The following is a 17,035-nucleotide window of genomic DNA, read 5'->3' as shown; positions in this document are numbered from 1 at the left end:
TTTCCTAGGAGCTTCTAAAGGCTATTGATTTCTGTACAAAAGATTATTATTTGATGGACTAACTATCATGCTTAGCCCTCACTATATATTTATGATCAGTGCATGCCATGCATGTTGTCAGGCCAACATAGCAATGATGTGTTAAAAATGACAGCATAAAACTCAGAAAGCTTACTAGGTGACTAATTGTTGATGTCAGTGATGTTAGATAGTCTCTTTATAGTGATAAGTATTCATCAGTACAGCACATTCAAAGCTATGTGTTGGCATCACAAGCAATGTATAGCTACCTTAGTAAGCTGACAATGAAATAACGCCTCTAGAAATTGCCACTGGCTTTGAAAAACTGTGGTTTCTTTTGGATGTAACTACTTTCCCCTGAAGCTTGTGTGGTTAAATATTCTGGCTGCTAAACGAGAACAGTTAGGAATTGAAGGTAAGCTCTATCTTAAAATAAACAGCAGATTTCATTATCAAAAAATCTAAGGAGCTGTATATGCATTAGCTGAACATTCGCTTGGGCCAACCACAAATTCTTGGGATGGGCATCATTCTGTTTAGAATAGATTTCTCTAACACTACCAGATGCATCTTCATTTTCTAGGCTTCATTTAACTTGGGCTGTTGCTTGGAAATATTAAGTTGACCTCTTTGTTAGTTCTTTTCAAGCATCCCTCTTCTACAAAGGCATAACAGCTCGGATGAGAAAAATGAAAGGCCCTGGATTCACTGGGCACCTACTGTTTGGTGTTCTGAGCACAGGGCTCAGAGTCAGAAAAAACTGGTTCTGTTCTCACGTTAGTCAGCGACCTGTGCAATCTTTGGCAAGTAACTTAGCCTCCCTATGACTTGGTTTCCCCCCAGCAATAAAATTTGGATTAAGAATGGCTAATCCACCTTTTTAACGGGCTTACGACCTGGGAGAAAATGTACTGTTACTTTAAGGCAAGTGGTGTTATTCTTATATAAAATGCATGGGAGCTCTCTTCCCCCATTTTCCATATTATCTAAATAAGCACAAATATACAAACCCAATGGCTTTACAGAGCTCTGGAGTGACAACTTTCTACTCCCTTATTACTAGGAAACACACACACGCAAGCACGTGCGTGCGTGTGTGTGTGTGTGTGTTTTTCTGCAACAGGCACGAAGAGTTTCCTTAGACACATGCTTTGGTATATGAGAACAATGATCTTTGGATTAAAGGAAGGGTGTCCTTTTTGATGTTTACAGAGAGAGGTGGTGAGTTGCTTAGTCAAGGCTGTCAGCTTGATGCCAGTACATTGTTCCTTGCATTGAATCGGTGCCTTGAGATGAACAGTTAAGGAAGCAGGAGGTTGTAGGGGCGGTGGAAGGATCTAAGAGGTCAGTTATGGAAGGATTCAGTAAAAGTTGTCTCACAAATTTCTTCTTCTATGTTTGATTTCTGGCAGGGAGTCCAGAAAACTCCTTCCTGATAATTTCATTAACTGTGAAATGAGAGAGAGAGAGAGAGGAAAAAGATGTTAGAGCATTTTGCAAGTGTTAAGCATCCAAAGCAATCCATGCACATTTTGTTATATAGAGTCCAAAACACCCCCCACAGCTTTTGTCATGATAACATTAATATAATTAAAAATAAAACTTTGAACGGATCTTTCAGGTGTTCCTGCTTAAAGGGAGTGACCGATCTTATTTCCTCTCATTTCTGTTCTTCACTCCTGCCCCGCACTAGTAATTCCCCTCCAAGCCTTTCAGTGTCACATTTACAATTAAAGCCCAACAAACACTTACTAAATTCTAGGCAATGGATGTTATGCTTGTGACCCTAGGACTATGTCCCATAAAAAAAGTCACCAAATTGAGCCTTGACTGACTGGAGGGGTAACACTTTTTTGGATAAGGGTTATGGGCTATGCCTCTCTGCTTTCCCCTTTTTTTGTGTCCAGCATGCTTCAGGTATTTTGGAAAAGTCATGACATTTTTGTGTCCTGAAAACACACCTGATGCCTCATAAATAGCATATTTCCTCTTCATGTCATAGATGTTCTTTTACATTAAGAGGAAAAGTCCCATCCTATCTGAGCATGTTGGCATTCAAATTAGGGTGAAGACAGGAGAGGCAGAGAAGAGAAACGCTACGTACTGAGAACTATATCTTTCCACGTGCTGAACCTGACACATGCTTGCCTTAAATGTGCGAGGAGGGGCAGTTGTGTACAAGCATTTTCATTCTTGTGACTATGTTTGTTCCATCATGTATGTTTTTTTGCTCTCACTTCCTGAACCTATGTTCTAACGATTAATACTGAAGATGAACAAAATGCTGTTGTGTACTCCCTTCCTTTCTTTCAATGTAAAATCCCACACAGCATGCAGCATGTGCTACTCTACACACCAGGAGTTCTCTAACTTCACTTAACTCTTGTACAAGACAGGCAAGTCCAAAAGCCATTTCAGATTTTTTATATGTAAAACACTGTCTGGTCAATATTCTGGGCTTGCACTTCCAAGTGGGCAATTCTCTCCTTTGGCCTTATCTAATTTGTATCTACAATTACAATAATTGTTTGTGTGCATTATTGCTGGGATTAGCTATCCGGGGCTTCTGTCTGCACACACAATTATGGTGACTGCTCTTGGAAACAGTGTGTAGAATAACAAAGATAACTGGGCCTGTTCAAACACATGAAAGACTTTTTCCTTCAGTGTGGAAGCCCAAGTTTTGAGTAAAATTGCTTCAAGTGCTTCTACAAATTAAATAAATACAATAATAAATACTTGACTAATTGGTGTGTGCAGCTAGCAAAAGAACGTGATAGCTGGACCATTTGAGGACACAATATCTAAGTTTTCTCCTCATCCCGAAAGCGGTGGAGAACATTTAATTTGGCTCTGCCTTCAAATACAAACATACCAATCTCTACTCACAGTTGCAATCACGAGCATCTTTTCTGTCATGCTAACTTTGGACTTCCACTTAAAAATTATTAACTGTGTTAACACCATGCCTCCTCTGACTCAAAACCATAGAGAGGGAGAAAGCACGCTCACATGCACTTGCTAACATGTCCTGTCTTAAAAAGGAGGCACTTTCCTGAATCACGGCTAAAAAGAGAGAGGGAAATAAACTGAAGACTTTTTGATTAAGCAAAGAAAGAACCTTATAGCATAAAAATTCTGTGCACCCCAGATAAAATTCAACAAGACATGAACTTGTTAAGAGCAAAGGCTATTTCAAAGAACAAAGCACCTTTGCCTTCAACGGAACAAGCTCACTTGTGTTTCACAGAACTGTAGTGTCCTGTTGAAAGGATCTAAATTTTTGATGGTTAGGGAAATTTAACCATTAGAGGAATGTGTTTCTGCAGTTCCAGAAGGGTGGTGGTTTCTGATATCCCCAGTGTATGCTCTACGTGAAGTAATGTCTCACTTACTAGACTTCTTAGAAAAAGTACGTTTCTGCCCTCTGATAAGGGAGGACAGGACTACTCTCACTGACTTTTGTGGGCAATGATTGTGTTGATGACTGTCAGGCCAAGAGCAGGCTCACATGAAAGGGAAGCAGTAAATTTGGCTGGCCTGTGGGCAACAATACTGAGAAACCTGCAGGCAACATCATGCTAAAATGGAGGTTGTTAATATGGTGAGCTTTTAAATGTCCTGTGGTATTAGCAATGTGGGAGGTGTCTTGTGGGAAATGTGCTATGTACAAACTAGTAGTTGGGGACCACTGTGCTAACAGAACCGAAAACACTTTCTCCTCTGATATCTGAAAGAAGACTGAAAAGGTCAGATTCAAATCAGAAAATAATCTACTCAAAGATAATGAACATGGTTCTTTAAGCAGGAAGAATCCACATCACTTAGTTTGATTTCAAACATATAATACATGAGTATATGTAAACTAATACGTATAGGCTTTTCCTTTGCCTGACAGCATTTCTCTGTAGCTTAAAAAATGGCTGTCTTATCCCCAGTGTACTTGGGGAAAGCAAGTAAATGTAGATTTTAATGGTTACCAGTATATGGCTGAAATTCCTCTCCCTTATATGCAATACAACTCAGTCAAGAGCAAATACAGACTGTGCCATACTCCATTTGCAAGGCACCCTGTCTATGATATATATTCTACTTGCTCAGAGCCAAAATCTATAGCTTGTACTAAGTCTCAGAGGAGGGAGAAGGGGGCAAAGATGGTCTCTGTGGGAACCAGAAGAGAAGGGTATCTCCTTAGCATAGTTAAGGCTGCAAATATGTCCCACAAATGTTGCACCAAGCCCTACATAGGGGAAAAAATAGCTAGTAGCTCTACTGGATCTTGCTTCCCAAATGCTCCAGTCCATTAGGATCTACTGGGTGCATCTACATGAGACATTTACTGCAGAGCTGCCTAATTAGCTTCACAGTAAAAGTCCTGGCATTTACACGTGGCCCTATGTGGTTGCAGTAAACTAATAAACTCCACAGCAGGGTAGTACTTGTAAATACAAATTCAGCGCTGCTGCGGAGTTTTTTACGGTGCAGCACTGGACGTGTAGACACTGACCTGGCTGACTGGGGCACAAGGGTGCTTCAATGCATGCTGCCTGCTAGCCCCATCCTGAAGCACCCTCATGCCCCAGCCAGCCCCTCTGCAGCACAATGAGCTAGGTAGGAGCGGCCCTGGGCCGGCAGGCTGAGCCCTGGGGACCCCTGCCGGCCAGGGCTGCTCTGACGCAGTTCAACATGCTGCAGTCCTGGGAGCATGTTCAAATGGTGTGCTTGGGAGCAATAAATGCTTGTGTGATAAATGACAGAGTTTATTGCTGCGCCTTAATTGCACATGTAGACATACCCATAGAGCTCCAACTTAATACTGCACAGAAGTGGACTCCTTTGTGTGGGCCCCGAACATTTACCTGCACTGTAAGATGGCAGAACCATGCTGTTTTCAGTGCATTCTGGGCTCCTACATGCTCCCTGAGTAAGGAGATAGGCTCAGCTTGTATGTGTAGAGCACTGCTTTTCAACCTTTTCTCATTTGCGGACTCCTAAAAAATGTTGAATGGAGGTGCAGACCCCTTTGGAAATTTCAAATGGAGATGCAGCCCCCTTTGAATTATAGGTGTGGGTTTTGACACGCTTTTGATTAATCATGGTCATCTTTTGCGATCCCCTTAGACATAGTCTGGAGATGTCCGGGAGTCCATGGGCCACAGGCTGAAAACCACTGGGGTAGAGAAATCCCGCTGGCGACATGGCTCAGAATTGAGCCTTTCATTCTAATTCCAAGTAGGATATGGCTTCATGACCTCAATTTGACTAGTAGAGATGCCTGTTTAAAAAAACGTGTGCGCCAGCAAGAAGTTGGTGTTGGTTGTTATACTGTGAAAAGGGATTGTCCTCATCCCTAACCTCCTCTCTGCCCCTCTGATGTTAGCGTCTGCGAGTTTATCACTGCACATCTGCTGTTCTGACGTTCTGCAGTGTCAGCAGGCAGCCAGTGGGAGGTGAGGTCGGTCTACTTTCATGCAAAACCTACTTAGACTCGGCTTAAAGGGCTTCCTGTTTTCTCTACCCAGGAAATGAGAGGAGCAGATCTTCAATGGAAATTTTTCACAGCCTCTGCTAAAAATAGCAGTGAGGTAAAAGAAGTGGGCATCAACTCTAGCAGGGTCATTTCCTTTATAAAAAGAAGTGGGCTGAGAAGGCAGGCTGATTTATTTATCAACACATTTGTTCATTCAGCCAGTGTATCAAAAACATATTGCATATGCATTTCCTTTTATTTAATGTGATCGCCTTGTATGGAAACATGATTGCCAGAGCTCATTTTGATCTCTAGTCTACCATTCTAGATGAAAATGAGAAGGTAAAATCCCTACCCGGTTTAGAAAATGTAATTAAAGCCAGCTCATTAAATGTACCGGAGCAAATTCTTCAGGGGAATTTTTTTATTTACTTTCGAAACCTGAAAGTAAAACATCTGTAATGTGGAGCTTGCAAGCTAATGTTACAGAGACAGGAGACCGGCTGGGATCTTGCCTGTTGGAAATATGGGTGGTTGTAGCTGATGGATGCAAAACTGGTTTGGAGACTGTGGTAAAGTAGTTGAAATACTGGGCTAGTCAGCTTTACTTTTTCTCCTGCCTGATGCAGTCAGTATTGCTGCAGTTTGATAGTGGGTTTTGTGGGCTGAGATAATAAAAATAGATGGTCAGTTGACATTAAAGAACAATGGAAATGGCAGAGAGAGAGAGTGAAGCAGACACCCTTATAACCCTACTGACTCCAGCTTCTTTCACACTCTGACTGTAACTACTGCAGAGCTTGGCTTACTGTTTCTGCTGTGGCAGGTGGGGTAGGAGTTTCCAGAGATGCGTAGACCAGACTCTCTTTGCTGTAACCATCTGAATCTTATAACTATCTGACTTGGTTGATGAGGCTGCTTCCTTCTTGCTATACAGCGGAGATGTGAGAAGGATTTGGGAGGCCATTTTTCATACAGCACCTAACGCAATGAGTCTGGTCTGTGAATGGGGCTCCTAGGCACCTCAACATAAATAAGCAAAGAACAGTGACAAGCGTGGCTCCAGTCTTCTGTGCTTGGTGGTATCTCCAAATTGAGCCAAATGCAGTTACTCCCTTTAGCGCACCTTCCTCCATGCTTTGGGAAAGCCTGGATCTGATAGCAGTGCCTTACATCACTGCAGCAAGCTACATGGGGAACAACATATTGGGACTCTTCCAGATTCTGGAGGAAGGGTTGGATGCAACCTGATCTTAAATATACATTCTAAGCTCATCTATCCCTCTTTTCTTGGGAGCACAATAACAATGTCTCTCCAGCAGTGAATCCCAGTCTTGCTATTCTCAGCAGAAAAGAAACAAATTCTGCGACTAATAAAATATAATAATCATGTTCAGGCACTGGCCATGTGCCTGCTTTGGAGGATGTTTGCACTGTGCATTTTAACAAAAAATCATTGTGAAAACAGGACCAAGCAACTCACAAGGGCACATGCAAACAGTATGAAAATTAAATAATGTAGATGTGCATTTAAATAATGTCTGACATCAGCCAACCAAGGAAGTGCCTGCTTAGGCTAGAGATCCTACCACAGTTTCTGTGATGCCTCTGTGTATGGAATATAGGAGCCCTAGGATTTGGAGATCCCTGGATTAGTTAACTATAACAGAATGGCTACAACACCATGGGAGATGGGAGGTAGGGGATGCCTGTATTTTTTAAGTTTTGCAACTTAGAATCAGGCCCAACTCTTCCACGGTATTTAAGCACCTACTTTTGGGGTTGAAAAATAGACTTTATTCATTTGCACTACATTTAGACAGCGTGTTTAGTTACACATGTTAATCCCATCAAGAAAAGAGACATGCTGGCACCTTGTCTCCAGTGCAAATATGTATGACTGCATGGCTGAAAGGTGCAGAAGAGAATGGACACTGTCGTAAAGCTTAGGTATCAGCAGTACCTTTACCAGATTGTCCAATCTCTCCTCTATCGTCCAGCTAGAGTCATAATATTTGCAATGGAGACAAAATATCAGCCTATCTCCTAACTCTGAATCATAAATGGGGATTTAGATAGGCATCTAAATGCCTTCAAAATCAGGCCTGCAACAGAAAAAAATCCACATTTGCATGTGTGGAGAAACATCTGAGCCCACAAAGGGAGACTGGCACTTTGCAATTAGATATCTAGTCGGCACATGCAAATGAGGATGTTTCGTGTATGAACACTGAACCACGTTTTCCAGGATGACTTCCATTTTGCAAGTGCAGTTTGCACCAAGAATGGTGCAAACTGCACTGGGGCAGCAAGCACAATTGAGAGTGGTAGACCTGTGACTTGACTTACAACATAGATTGTTAATAGTCCAAATTCTTTGACTTCCACATGCATAAGATGCATCACAGGTAATGGAAATTTTTTTAAAAAGGCGGTTTTCTATACTTTTTCATGGTCTTTTTAAAATTTTGTCTTGATTGTGTTTTGGATATTGTTGCATATTGTTTACTACTTGTTTTTACGGTAACATATAAAGAAACTCTAAAAGTCATTAAAGTGCTACTGGTTTACTTTAGATCTTATATACTTGAACTTCATAAATATACTAAGCCAAATGTAGAGCTGTGTGTGTGATCAGCGTGAGCAATGGGAGTATTAATGGATAGTGCGTGAAATGTTCCTAGTTTAATAAGGATCTCTTCTCCCTCCCCACCACAATCACTAACCCAGTGGAGCCACTTTGGCATGGCTGGGTGGGAAGCAAGGTGGCACTTATTGCAATGTCACATCACTTGCACACCCCCATCTGGAAAGGGGATGGGAACTTCCATATTTACTGGATTGGTCCAGTGGTCCCAAGCACCTAATATTAATGGACTGAATACTAGCCATAGTGGGGGCTGGGCTTTTTCGAGGAATGGAATGTTTCCCTGCATCCCTATAAAAGCTAATTTATTTCTATCCATCACAATGTCATTGTGCAGATCTGGAAATCATGGATCCATAACTCATTGGAAGGGCTGGTATTTAGCGTATTTGCCCAAATCTCTGGTATCTGGAGTCTATCGTGGGGGCTGTCATAGTCTTTCTGTGTGACTTTGGGCAGGCTGCATAACCTCTTCTTATTCAGTTACTCATCTGCCCAGTGGGGTTGACCATTTTGACCTTTCTTGCAGGGGTGCTGAGGAAGATGAATTCACTATTTGTTTGACCTTAACAGAGCCCAAATCTGTATGGGACACAATTCATGGTCATTAGCAATGATTTTTTTTTTAAATCTTCTTTGAGGTATGCATGGTGCTTTAAGAAAGCCCAAGTCTATTTTATACAGGAGGGATCAGAGACTCAGCTGGTTCAAATTGTTGTAGCTCTACAGAAAACACTGGAGCTAAGACAAATTACACCAGCAAGAGGATCTGCTGGTACATGAGACAAAGTCTCCAGAACTGAATGTTCTCCTGTTTAAACGCTCTCTTTTTAAATCGGTACTAAAAGCCTGTGTGTAAGTTTCTGGAAAAGCAACTATCTGCAAGACCAGCCAGAACAATGCTCCTGGACATTTGCAACACCTCTGACTTGCAAAACTCCCATCAGCCCAGCTTATATACTAAAAACAGCTCTCTATAGATGGGTACATAAATCCCAGGGAAAAATAAGGGTTTAATGATGGAAGACACATTGCCTAACCCATAGCAATAGGGAAGTCAGTGGGAACTGCAGTTCTTGTGTATATAGTTTAGCCTAGCCAGTTAAAAATAGTGGATGCCAATTGCTGTTTTTAAAGGATATTTGATAGCATTTTTACTAGGAATATGGTAACTGACAAAAGTAAAAGTATTACTCTGGCTCACTTTCAGGCTGAGGATGCAAAATCTTGAGTCTATGCACATGACAAAATCATAATTTCTAAGTGAATATAAATTAAATCTCTACACTGTGTCCTCCTTGATTAACAAATTTAAATGCTAGAGTCAGTAAATGAAAACTCTGAGAATTACACAAACGGGTCTAATTTTGCAGCTCTTGCTCAAACCATGCTCATACAGAGGCCAAATTTGGACATGATGCGACTCTCCTCATTTAGGGCTTTGTCTAGTGAAATCAAGGGAAAGATTCCTTTTAGCTTTAGCTGGCATTGAGTCAGGTGCTTGTAAATAAGGAGTAAGGCTAGTGAAGTCACACACTACTAATGTCTGGTCCAATGGGAGTCCTGCCAGACTTAAAGGCTGCAGGATCTCACTTATAATTCTTGTTAGAGACGCTAAATCTGTAGTACCAAGTAAATTCTCCCATCTGTACTGTTCTGCCCATTAGAAATCCTGCATAGCCAATGTTGTTCCATGGATGCGAAAAGGAGTTTTGCATCTGAAGATGTGACATATGCATCAGGGAAATGACTGCATACAAGGGCCCTGCAGCAAGGAGTGGGAAAGTAAATTTTGCTCTGCATCCATGAAGCAATGCATCTGCTGAGAAAACATGCTTGAATAAACAGGCAAACTCCAGGCTCTAATGACCTAAGACAACTACCAAATGCACGTCAATATTCTTTAACACAGCATGCACAACCAAAGCTGCTTCCCTGCCCACCGAGCCCCAGATATTTCAGGCATATCTACAAGATATAGATATATAAAATGGAAGTAAAAGGAATAATGATAATAAAAAAAGATTTAAAAGCCTTTAAGCCAAATAAAAAGTGGTATGATCTTTCAAAAAAATCGTTTTAATTAAAAAAATAAATAAAGGTTAAGAAAACACACAGCTGGAGAAAAGGCAGAAAAATACTAATTACCTTTTATTTTGATTGCTTGGATCAAAGATCACAGTCATTCTGTTTCATATAATGTTTTGTATCCAGCTAAGGTGTGTATCTATCAGCTCTGAAAAAGATTTGCAAAACCATTTTTGAGAAAAAAAAGTAACATTCGACCTCTACTACAAGGGCAAATGTTACAGTTATTGGCTACTCTTGTATTTTGTGTCTTAGTTTATTCAATGGACATTTCAGCATATACAGTACATAAGGCAGAACTTAACCGCTGACCTTTTTATTTGCTCAGATCCAGCACTTTATTTTACTTTTTTCCGCTTTTCCTAACTGATACGATCTAAAAAGTAATATTCAAACTTCTTAACCAGCATAATCTTTTATCACAAACTGTGCAGAAGTGCTGATAATTTGATCTGAGGTTTCAGAGGCACAGGAGTTTCATGTGTCTTGCAAATCAGGTCAAAGACTAGTCACTGCCTTTTACAGAATTCCATGTAATTATCATCCTAATGGCCCAGTAAGACATGATACATTTATGCCAGATCAGAAGTCAGTCTCTTTTCCCCACAGAACTAGCCACAGTGGCTATGTAAATTAGCTTTTGCATTACTTCTGAAGAACAGGAAAGAAATTGGAAAATAAATTCTAGAAGTTAGTCTCAGCTTGAACTGCAAAAGGGGTAACATTTTTTCTTGTAAAATGGCAATACTTTAAATTCTGTTTCTTTACTTTTTTCTGTCACCACTCTCCACATTTCCTTTAGATTCATCACAAAAGCACTTGGCTCCTGTCTAAACACAGTACGGAGCTTTGAAAAATCATGACAATATTTAAAGAATAAAAAATGTCCCTTGCAGGCTAATATAATTTTGAAACCAAAATTCAGAAATGTCTTTGCTGTTGGACTTCTACTGACTATATATAGAAAGGAAATATTTTATTTGGCTCCCTAACATAGCATAGCCACGTATTATGCACTTGGACCTGCTATCCATGACATACTTTATGCCCTATCTCCTGGAAAACTAGCCTTTGCATAAGCAAGCAGAACAACTCCATCCCTAAGGTGCAGGCTTAAAAGTATCAGACACAGGAAGACAAGTCCCAGCAAATTGTAACTTGTTTTTTTTCTTTTAGTATTGTAATTAAAAGCCTGAGATACATTCTAGATGCTAAGAAATCCCCAGACTCCTGTTTATGCTTCATTTAATAACCCTAGGGCGCGTCTACACGTTGCCCTATGGAAACCTTGTTGTTGTGCTGTGCTTTAGTACTTCCTTTTGGAAGTACTAAAGCACAGCACAGTAAACACCCATACTGTGCTGTACACACGTCACACGGTTATTTTTAGCAGCTATCATGCCATAGTGGCACGCTACGGAGCAGCGTCACTATGGCGAAGTAGCTTCTGGTCACATCTAGATAGCTGTGAACGCTACATTGCTGTAGCACATCACTACGGTGACATAGCATCACGTGCAGACGTGCCCCTAATGTATGAATCTGTCACAAAATTTGACACTTTACTAGAACGAATGGGCTTGGATGCGTCTTAGGACCTTGCTAACACTTGTGTATTTCCTTACTGTCATATGATATCTCCCATGGCAAGCCAGCCTATTAATTACATTTAATTAAGGCAAACAAATAGTAATCACATTTAATTAAGCCAAATAAATGGTATTTCATACACTGACAGTTTATATGCACTCAAATCCCCATCCACTCATCAAAATCGTTCCAAGAATCTAATGCCATCATCTAGATCTAGTGGAAAAGAGAATTTAAATTCAGTCAGATTTACACTTCTGACTGAAGCCCAAAATCAATATCAGAACTCCATTTAGCCCCTGAATACCTTCTAGTTATTGTCGTTCAATGATGCAACTCACAGAGCAAGAAAAGAGAGAGAGAGAGAGCGAGAGAGACAGAAATAATTGAAGATTATACTACTTTACTTAGAATCTTTAACAGGAAGCTGGGTGTGAGTGTAACAAAATGGGGGGGGGAAGTCAAGCATGTCTCTGCTCTCTTCTAAACCAACATATCTTATATGCACAATGTAACACCAGCATCAAGAGAAAATTCAAGATGGATCAGGAATCTACTTATGCCACAGACTGTTATTACCCTGCTAATCCAAGCATGACCCTAGAACTATTAGTCTGCATCCAAAAAAGAGACTAGGCCTTATTCTTTTATTTTAAAAGTAGCCTTAATTATCTAAGGCTACTTTTAAAATACAAGAATTAAAAAGGAGCTTATCTTTCCTCCTAAGTTTTATGACTTGGCCCATGTCACCAAGACTTCATTTTCCAAAGTGGTCACTGAGGCACAGTGATGCAAATAGGCACTTGAGGTGCAAATGGAGGTGAGCTCCCCATTGTAACTCACAGCGCTTTGCAGGAAGTGGTATGAATTACAGTGATCCTCTGGACCCAAAAGACATTTGCTACCCCCGCCCAGCCCCGGCTCTGTCTTCAGGATGGGAGTGGGGGAAGGGAATGGAGGCAGTCTGGTCTGGGTTTTTCAGCGAGTTCTGGAGGGTGGGGTGCGTGGATTGCAGCCCCCCACCTCGAGGTGCAACCTGAGCTGTGTCAGCCCAGCCCTGCCCTCAGCACATGCAGACAGACATTAATGAATATGCTCTGTTTTCATCTGAACCTTCATGCAGTGGTGGTTCAAATTGTCACAGGGTGAGGCCCTTTTAATGAGCTCTGCAGCTGTGCACTTGTATTTGGTCACAGCTGTAGAGCACATTCAGGAGCCAGATCGGGTGAAAATTGTCACTTCTGTCTGGGCCTTTGGTATCTAAGTAGGTTAGATATAGGTTATTACAACACTGCATATGTCCACCTAAAACATGTCAAGCAACTCCCATAGCCTTCAGCTAAATTGTGAGCTCTCGGTACTTCAGTGCTACTTATGTATACCCGAGCACCCAAAAATTGAGGAAACCCAGATCAGAGAATGCTTTTGAAAACTTAGCCTGAAAACCTGTGCGCCTCTGTTTACTCGAGATAATCCCTCAGACAAAATGTGTTACTCGGAAGCACAGAATATTGCCATAAGTAGCAAGCCATCTGGGCAGAAACACGTTTCCTGAAGGCATTTTCTTCTTAAAGGCCCAAAGAAAATGGAACAAAGAAAGAAAAATGGAGAACTTTTGCAGAGTGTAGCCAAGTTGAAACCCGTGTCGCTCCTTCTCCCCAGCCCTGTCTGCTCCCAACTCCATTCCTACTACTGTTCATAGAGTTCCTGGATTCCCTTCCCCATCGCCATGCTTCGCTTCAGCCTGTTCCACTATTCCACTAATAGTTACAGCCTTGTAAATCAGTAATGAGTCGCACCTAAATCTGTAAGGGATTAGTTAAAAAGTCATTACATCTCTGTGGCCGGAGGAGGTTCACACAGTTAATCAGTTAAGAAGAGTACTGGGTGTTAACTGATTGCTTAGTTCCCCAGGTCAGTTTACTGAGGTCCCACAATAAGAGAACTGATCTCCAGAGTACAAACAGCAAAGGTGGGGGGAGGGAGTCTTATATATAACCGTGAAGGCTCCGACGGGGGAAATGTATCAGTGTCACGTGAAGATGAGCCAGATGTAACATTTCTAAAGATCGTAAAGGGTTATTTATGATGGTTTTGGTTGTTTAAAAGTTTTTCCCATTGAAAGTTGAGTCCACTGAGATCAATGCTTTGAGGATGCTACGATACTTCTCCACAAACCATACTGCAGGTGCTGCAGTATTTATAGAAAACACACACACTTGTCTTTCTCATCTTAGGTCATTTTGTATGGAATGGCAAGAGAAGGTTGATTTGTAACGGCACAGCCATTTTTGTTTCAGAAGTGTGATTTCCTGTTTGCTTGATGGATTGCAGTATTTTATCACTGGTTTATCGTCAGGAGATTCTAAGATAGGCACAGACTCTGCCTACATGTTGAACTGGAGGAAGAATTTACGTCACTTGGTAATCAGGAAAGTGTGCCAGGCAAAGGTTTCATGTACTTTCCCTTCTTTCCTGCACACTGTTAGGCATTAACAGATCAATGCTGGAGGCCTCTGGAACTCATCTGGAGGCTCTACCGCGCTGATATCCAGAAGACTAGGGTTTGGGAGTGAAACTGGCTTCCAGCCAGTGCGTGATGGGGAAGCTGACCCCGCCAGGAACGTTACTCTGAATGTCTTTCCTAGCACCCTTCTTCTGAGTGGTCCACAACTTTTCATGTACTTAAGCTTGAATAGATCAAAGAAACTTATTACGGTACCTAGTATTATCACCAGTTTTCCATTTCATGCGCCAGTGGAGTAAAGGAACTACTCAGTGAGTAAGGGCAAAACTGTCAGACCTCACAAAATAAGGGGCAAAGTTTATTGATTATATTGACCTCATAAATTAGACATCATGCAAAGAATGAAGAGCTTAGATATCCTGTTTATCTATTGGTTAGGTGCTTGTGTGATTAGTCTCAATACAAGTACAAATGAGGGCACTGGAAAATGAATTGAAAGTTTAAACTGTTACCTCCAGAAGCATACCTTGAAAATGGACAACTAGTTGGAATAAGGCGTGGTGTAGACTTCCAGCACATTGTGGATTTGATCTGTACTAGTTTTCCATAACAAAGTCTTTTTTTAACTTATTTTATTTCTGCTTGCGTATACTTAGATATGTCTTTCTTTCTGCAGTAGTTTGATGCCAGATAGTTTTGGCTGAAATTGCAATGGGAGGACATGTGCTTGAGTCATGCAGCTGGCTCTCTCCGGTTGAGAGTTAGTAAATTATTAAGAAGAGATTAAGTTGGTGTTTAGTTTTAGTTAACATGTGATGAGACCGAGTGAAGTCAAAGCTTGTATACTGAATATTCCTTAAGCCAGATTGGTTGGCGCAACCAATATGGAAATGTTTCATCAACCAGACTGAGGCCGAAGAAGGGATGTAAATACAAGGCAGGAGTCTCCACTTTGTCACTTCTATAACAGATGTTACTCCTATTTTTAAACTTATGCAACCTATCACTGGAGTAATGGTGTACTGTCTCACGTTCATGCTTGTCTTCGAGTGGATGTTTAGAGCCCTTCAAACTTGCTAAATACTTGCTGAGATAAGCTGTCTGGTTCAGTATGAACAAAGCTGTTTTAGATGCAATATATTAAAAACAAGAAGTTTAGCTATGACTTGTTCCTATGATAATTCACACCTCCTGTATTAAATGCTAAGACAAGTCACAGTAGTTACCACAATGCCTCTAAAATAGCACCAATAGGCAGGAAAAGAAGACAAATACAACCACTATTTTTGTCCTGTCATTCTGCAGTTTTACTGCAGTCCTGGACTTAACCTATTTGCTAGGAAATAATATGAGTCACGCATATAAGGTGTTTTAAAATGAGAGGCAGAAATGACTGGAGAGAGTCCCTTTTTTGATGTAGGCATCAGAGGACTGCTTGCAACCTGTTCATCCTGTATGTCATAAATAAGCCCATGGAGGCCTGTGGAGTTTCTCATTGGCCCTCTGGCAAATTAAAATTCTCCAGCACCTTTGAAATAGTGTCATGCTGGCTTTAGGGTAGTACGGTGCAAGGAGCTGTCCCATGGTGACAGACAAGATGTGCAGTCACATATAAACGTTTCTGTCAGTTTGTATCCAGAAGATATGCAATAAGTCTTCTGCTAGCAAGCTCTCGGTTTTCACACACAGTCTCAGTAGCAGCATGTGCAAATAAGGCATATATATATGTTCTGCATGTGCAGGTACACAGCAAGGCTGGAGTTTTTAAAGGAGTCTGTGGGACTGAGTGTCCAGTTCATACTGACAATTCGTGGGCATTGGAAACATAAGGCCCTTGGGACCCTTTGGGAATCTCAGCTCTTACATATATGTAATGCTCCTGTTTGAACCCCAACACCTCCAGAAGCTGCAGGGTTTGAGTGCCATTAACATTAGGAAGCAGTTCCATATGTTCCATAATGGAACATTGTCATGATGTTACCATGTACAATGTCTCCATCGTTTGGCTTGCCTTTTGCTTTGGGTTATAGGGTCTTCGGGTCAGGGACTGTCTGCCTTTTTTTTTTTCCTTCTATGTCTATGCAGTGCCAAACATAATGGGGTCCTGGTCCATGATCATTGTATCTAGAAGCCTCAGGGATACAAATGATAATGTATGCCAAATGCAGGGATGAAAGGAGGATGTCCAAAGGATGTGCTAAGTGTAAACCCATAAAGTAACACTGCTACTATGAAGGAAAAAACAAAGACTACAGGAAACCAACTCCATAACTGTATTTGCATCTTGTCTAAATAAGGGCAGAAACCTCTTACCAGCAATTAGTCTGAGATTATAAGAAAAACTCAAATCTATTGCCCAAAGAGCCAAAACTTTCAGTATGAATCTATGACAGTGATAACACTTTTGTTCTAAGCAGGAGGTGAAGGATGCCAATTACCAGAAACTGCACCAGGCTTCTTAGTGTGCAGTCAATGTTAGATCATTTCATTTTCTGCTAACAAGTGGGCAAGCCGGCCCAAAGTTAATGAGGTTGGGCAATTCCCAACCTAATAATAGTAGCAGTAATTTAAAACAATTGGCCCCCAACTATGTAAAAACTGGGCTCTGATGCTCTGGAGACATCTCCTCAACGTTTCATGCCAAGATTTTTGGAACCACTAAAAAGAAGACTATTCCAGAGAATCCATCCCAGATTTTAATGAGGCAGTCCAGATTTTCAGCTAAAAAGTCTCTGTGCTGTGCGTATAGCGA

General features: G+C 41.1%; 1 protein-coding gene across 4 annotated transcripts in view; it reads right to left on the bottom strand.

The window, feature by feature from the left end:
* Positions 1 to 6: 6 nt before the first annotated feature.
* NFATC2 (nuclear factor of activated T-cells 2) overlaps positions 7 to 17,035 on the bottom strand; it is a 135,544-nt gene continuing 118,515 nt past the window's right edge. For 3 of the 4 annotated variants that reach the window (XM_019510234.1, XM_019510233.1, XM_019510231.1), the window contains exon 10: positions 7 to 1,469. In XM_019510234.1, coding sequence (XP_019365779.1) covers positions 1,414 to 1,469 — 56 coding nt within the window. In that variant the 3' untranslated portion in view covers positions 7 to 1,413. Of the gene's footprint in view, positions 1,470 to 10,286; positions 10,375 to 17,035 lie in introns of all 4 variants that reach the window. The other variant, XM_019510232.1, reaches the window with a different exon arrangement.

This window comes from Gavialis gangeticus, unplaced genomic scaffold (assembly GCF_001723915.1).
Source record: "Gavialis gangeticus isolate Ggan-Ray unplaced genomic scaffold, GavGan_comp1, whole genome shotgun sequence".
Taxonomy (NCBI): Eukaryota; Metazoa; Chordata; order Crocodylia; family Gavialidae; genus Gavialis; species Gavialis gangeticus.
The sequence above is the reverse complement of the archived record's forward strand: the minus strand, read 5'-3'. Positions and strand labels throughout refer to the sequence as shown.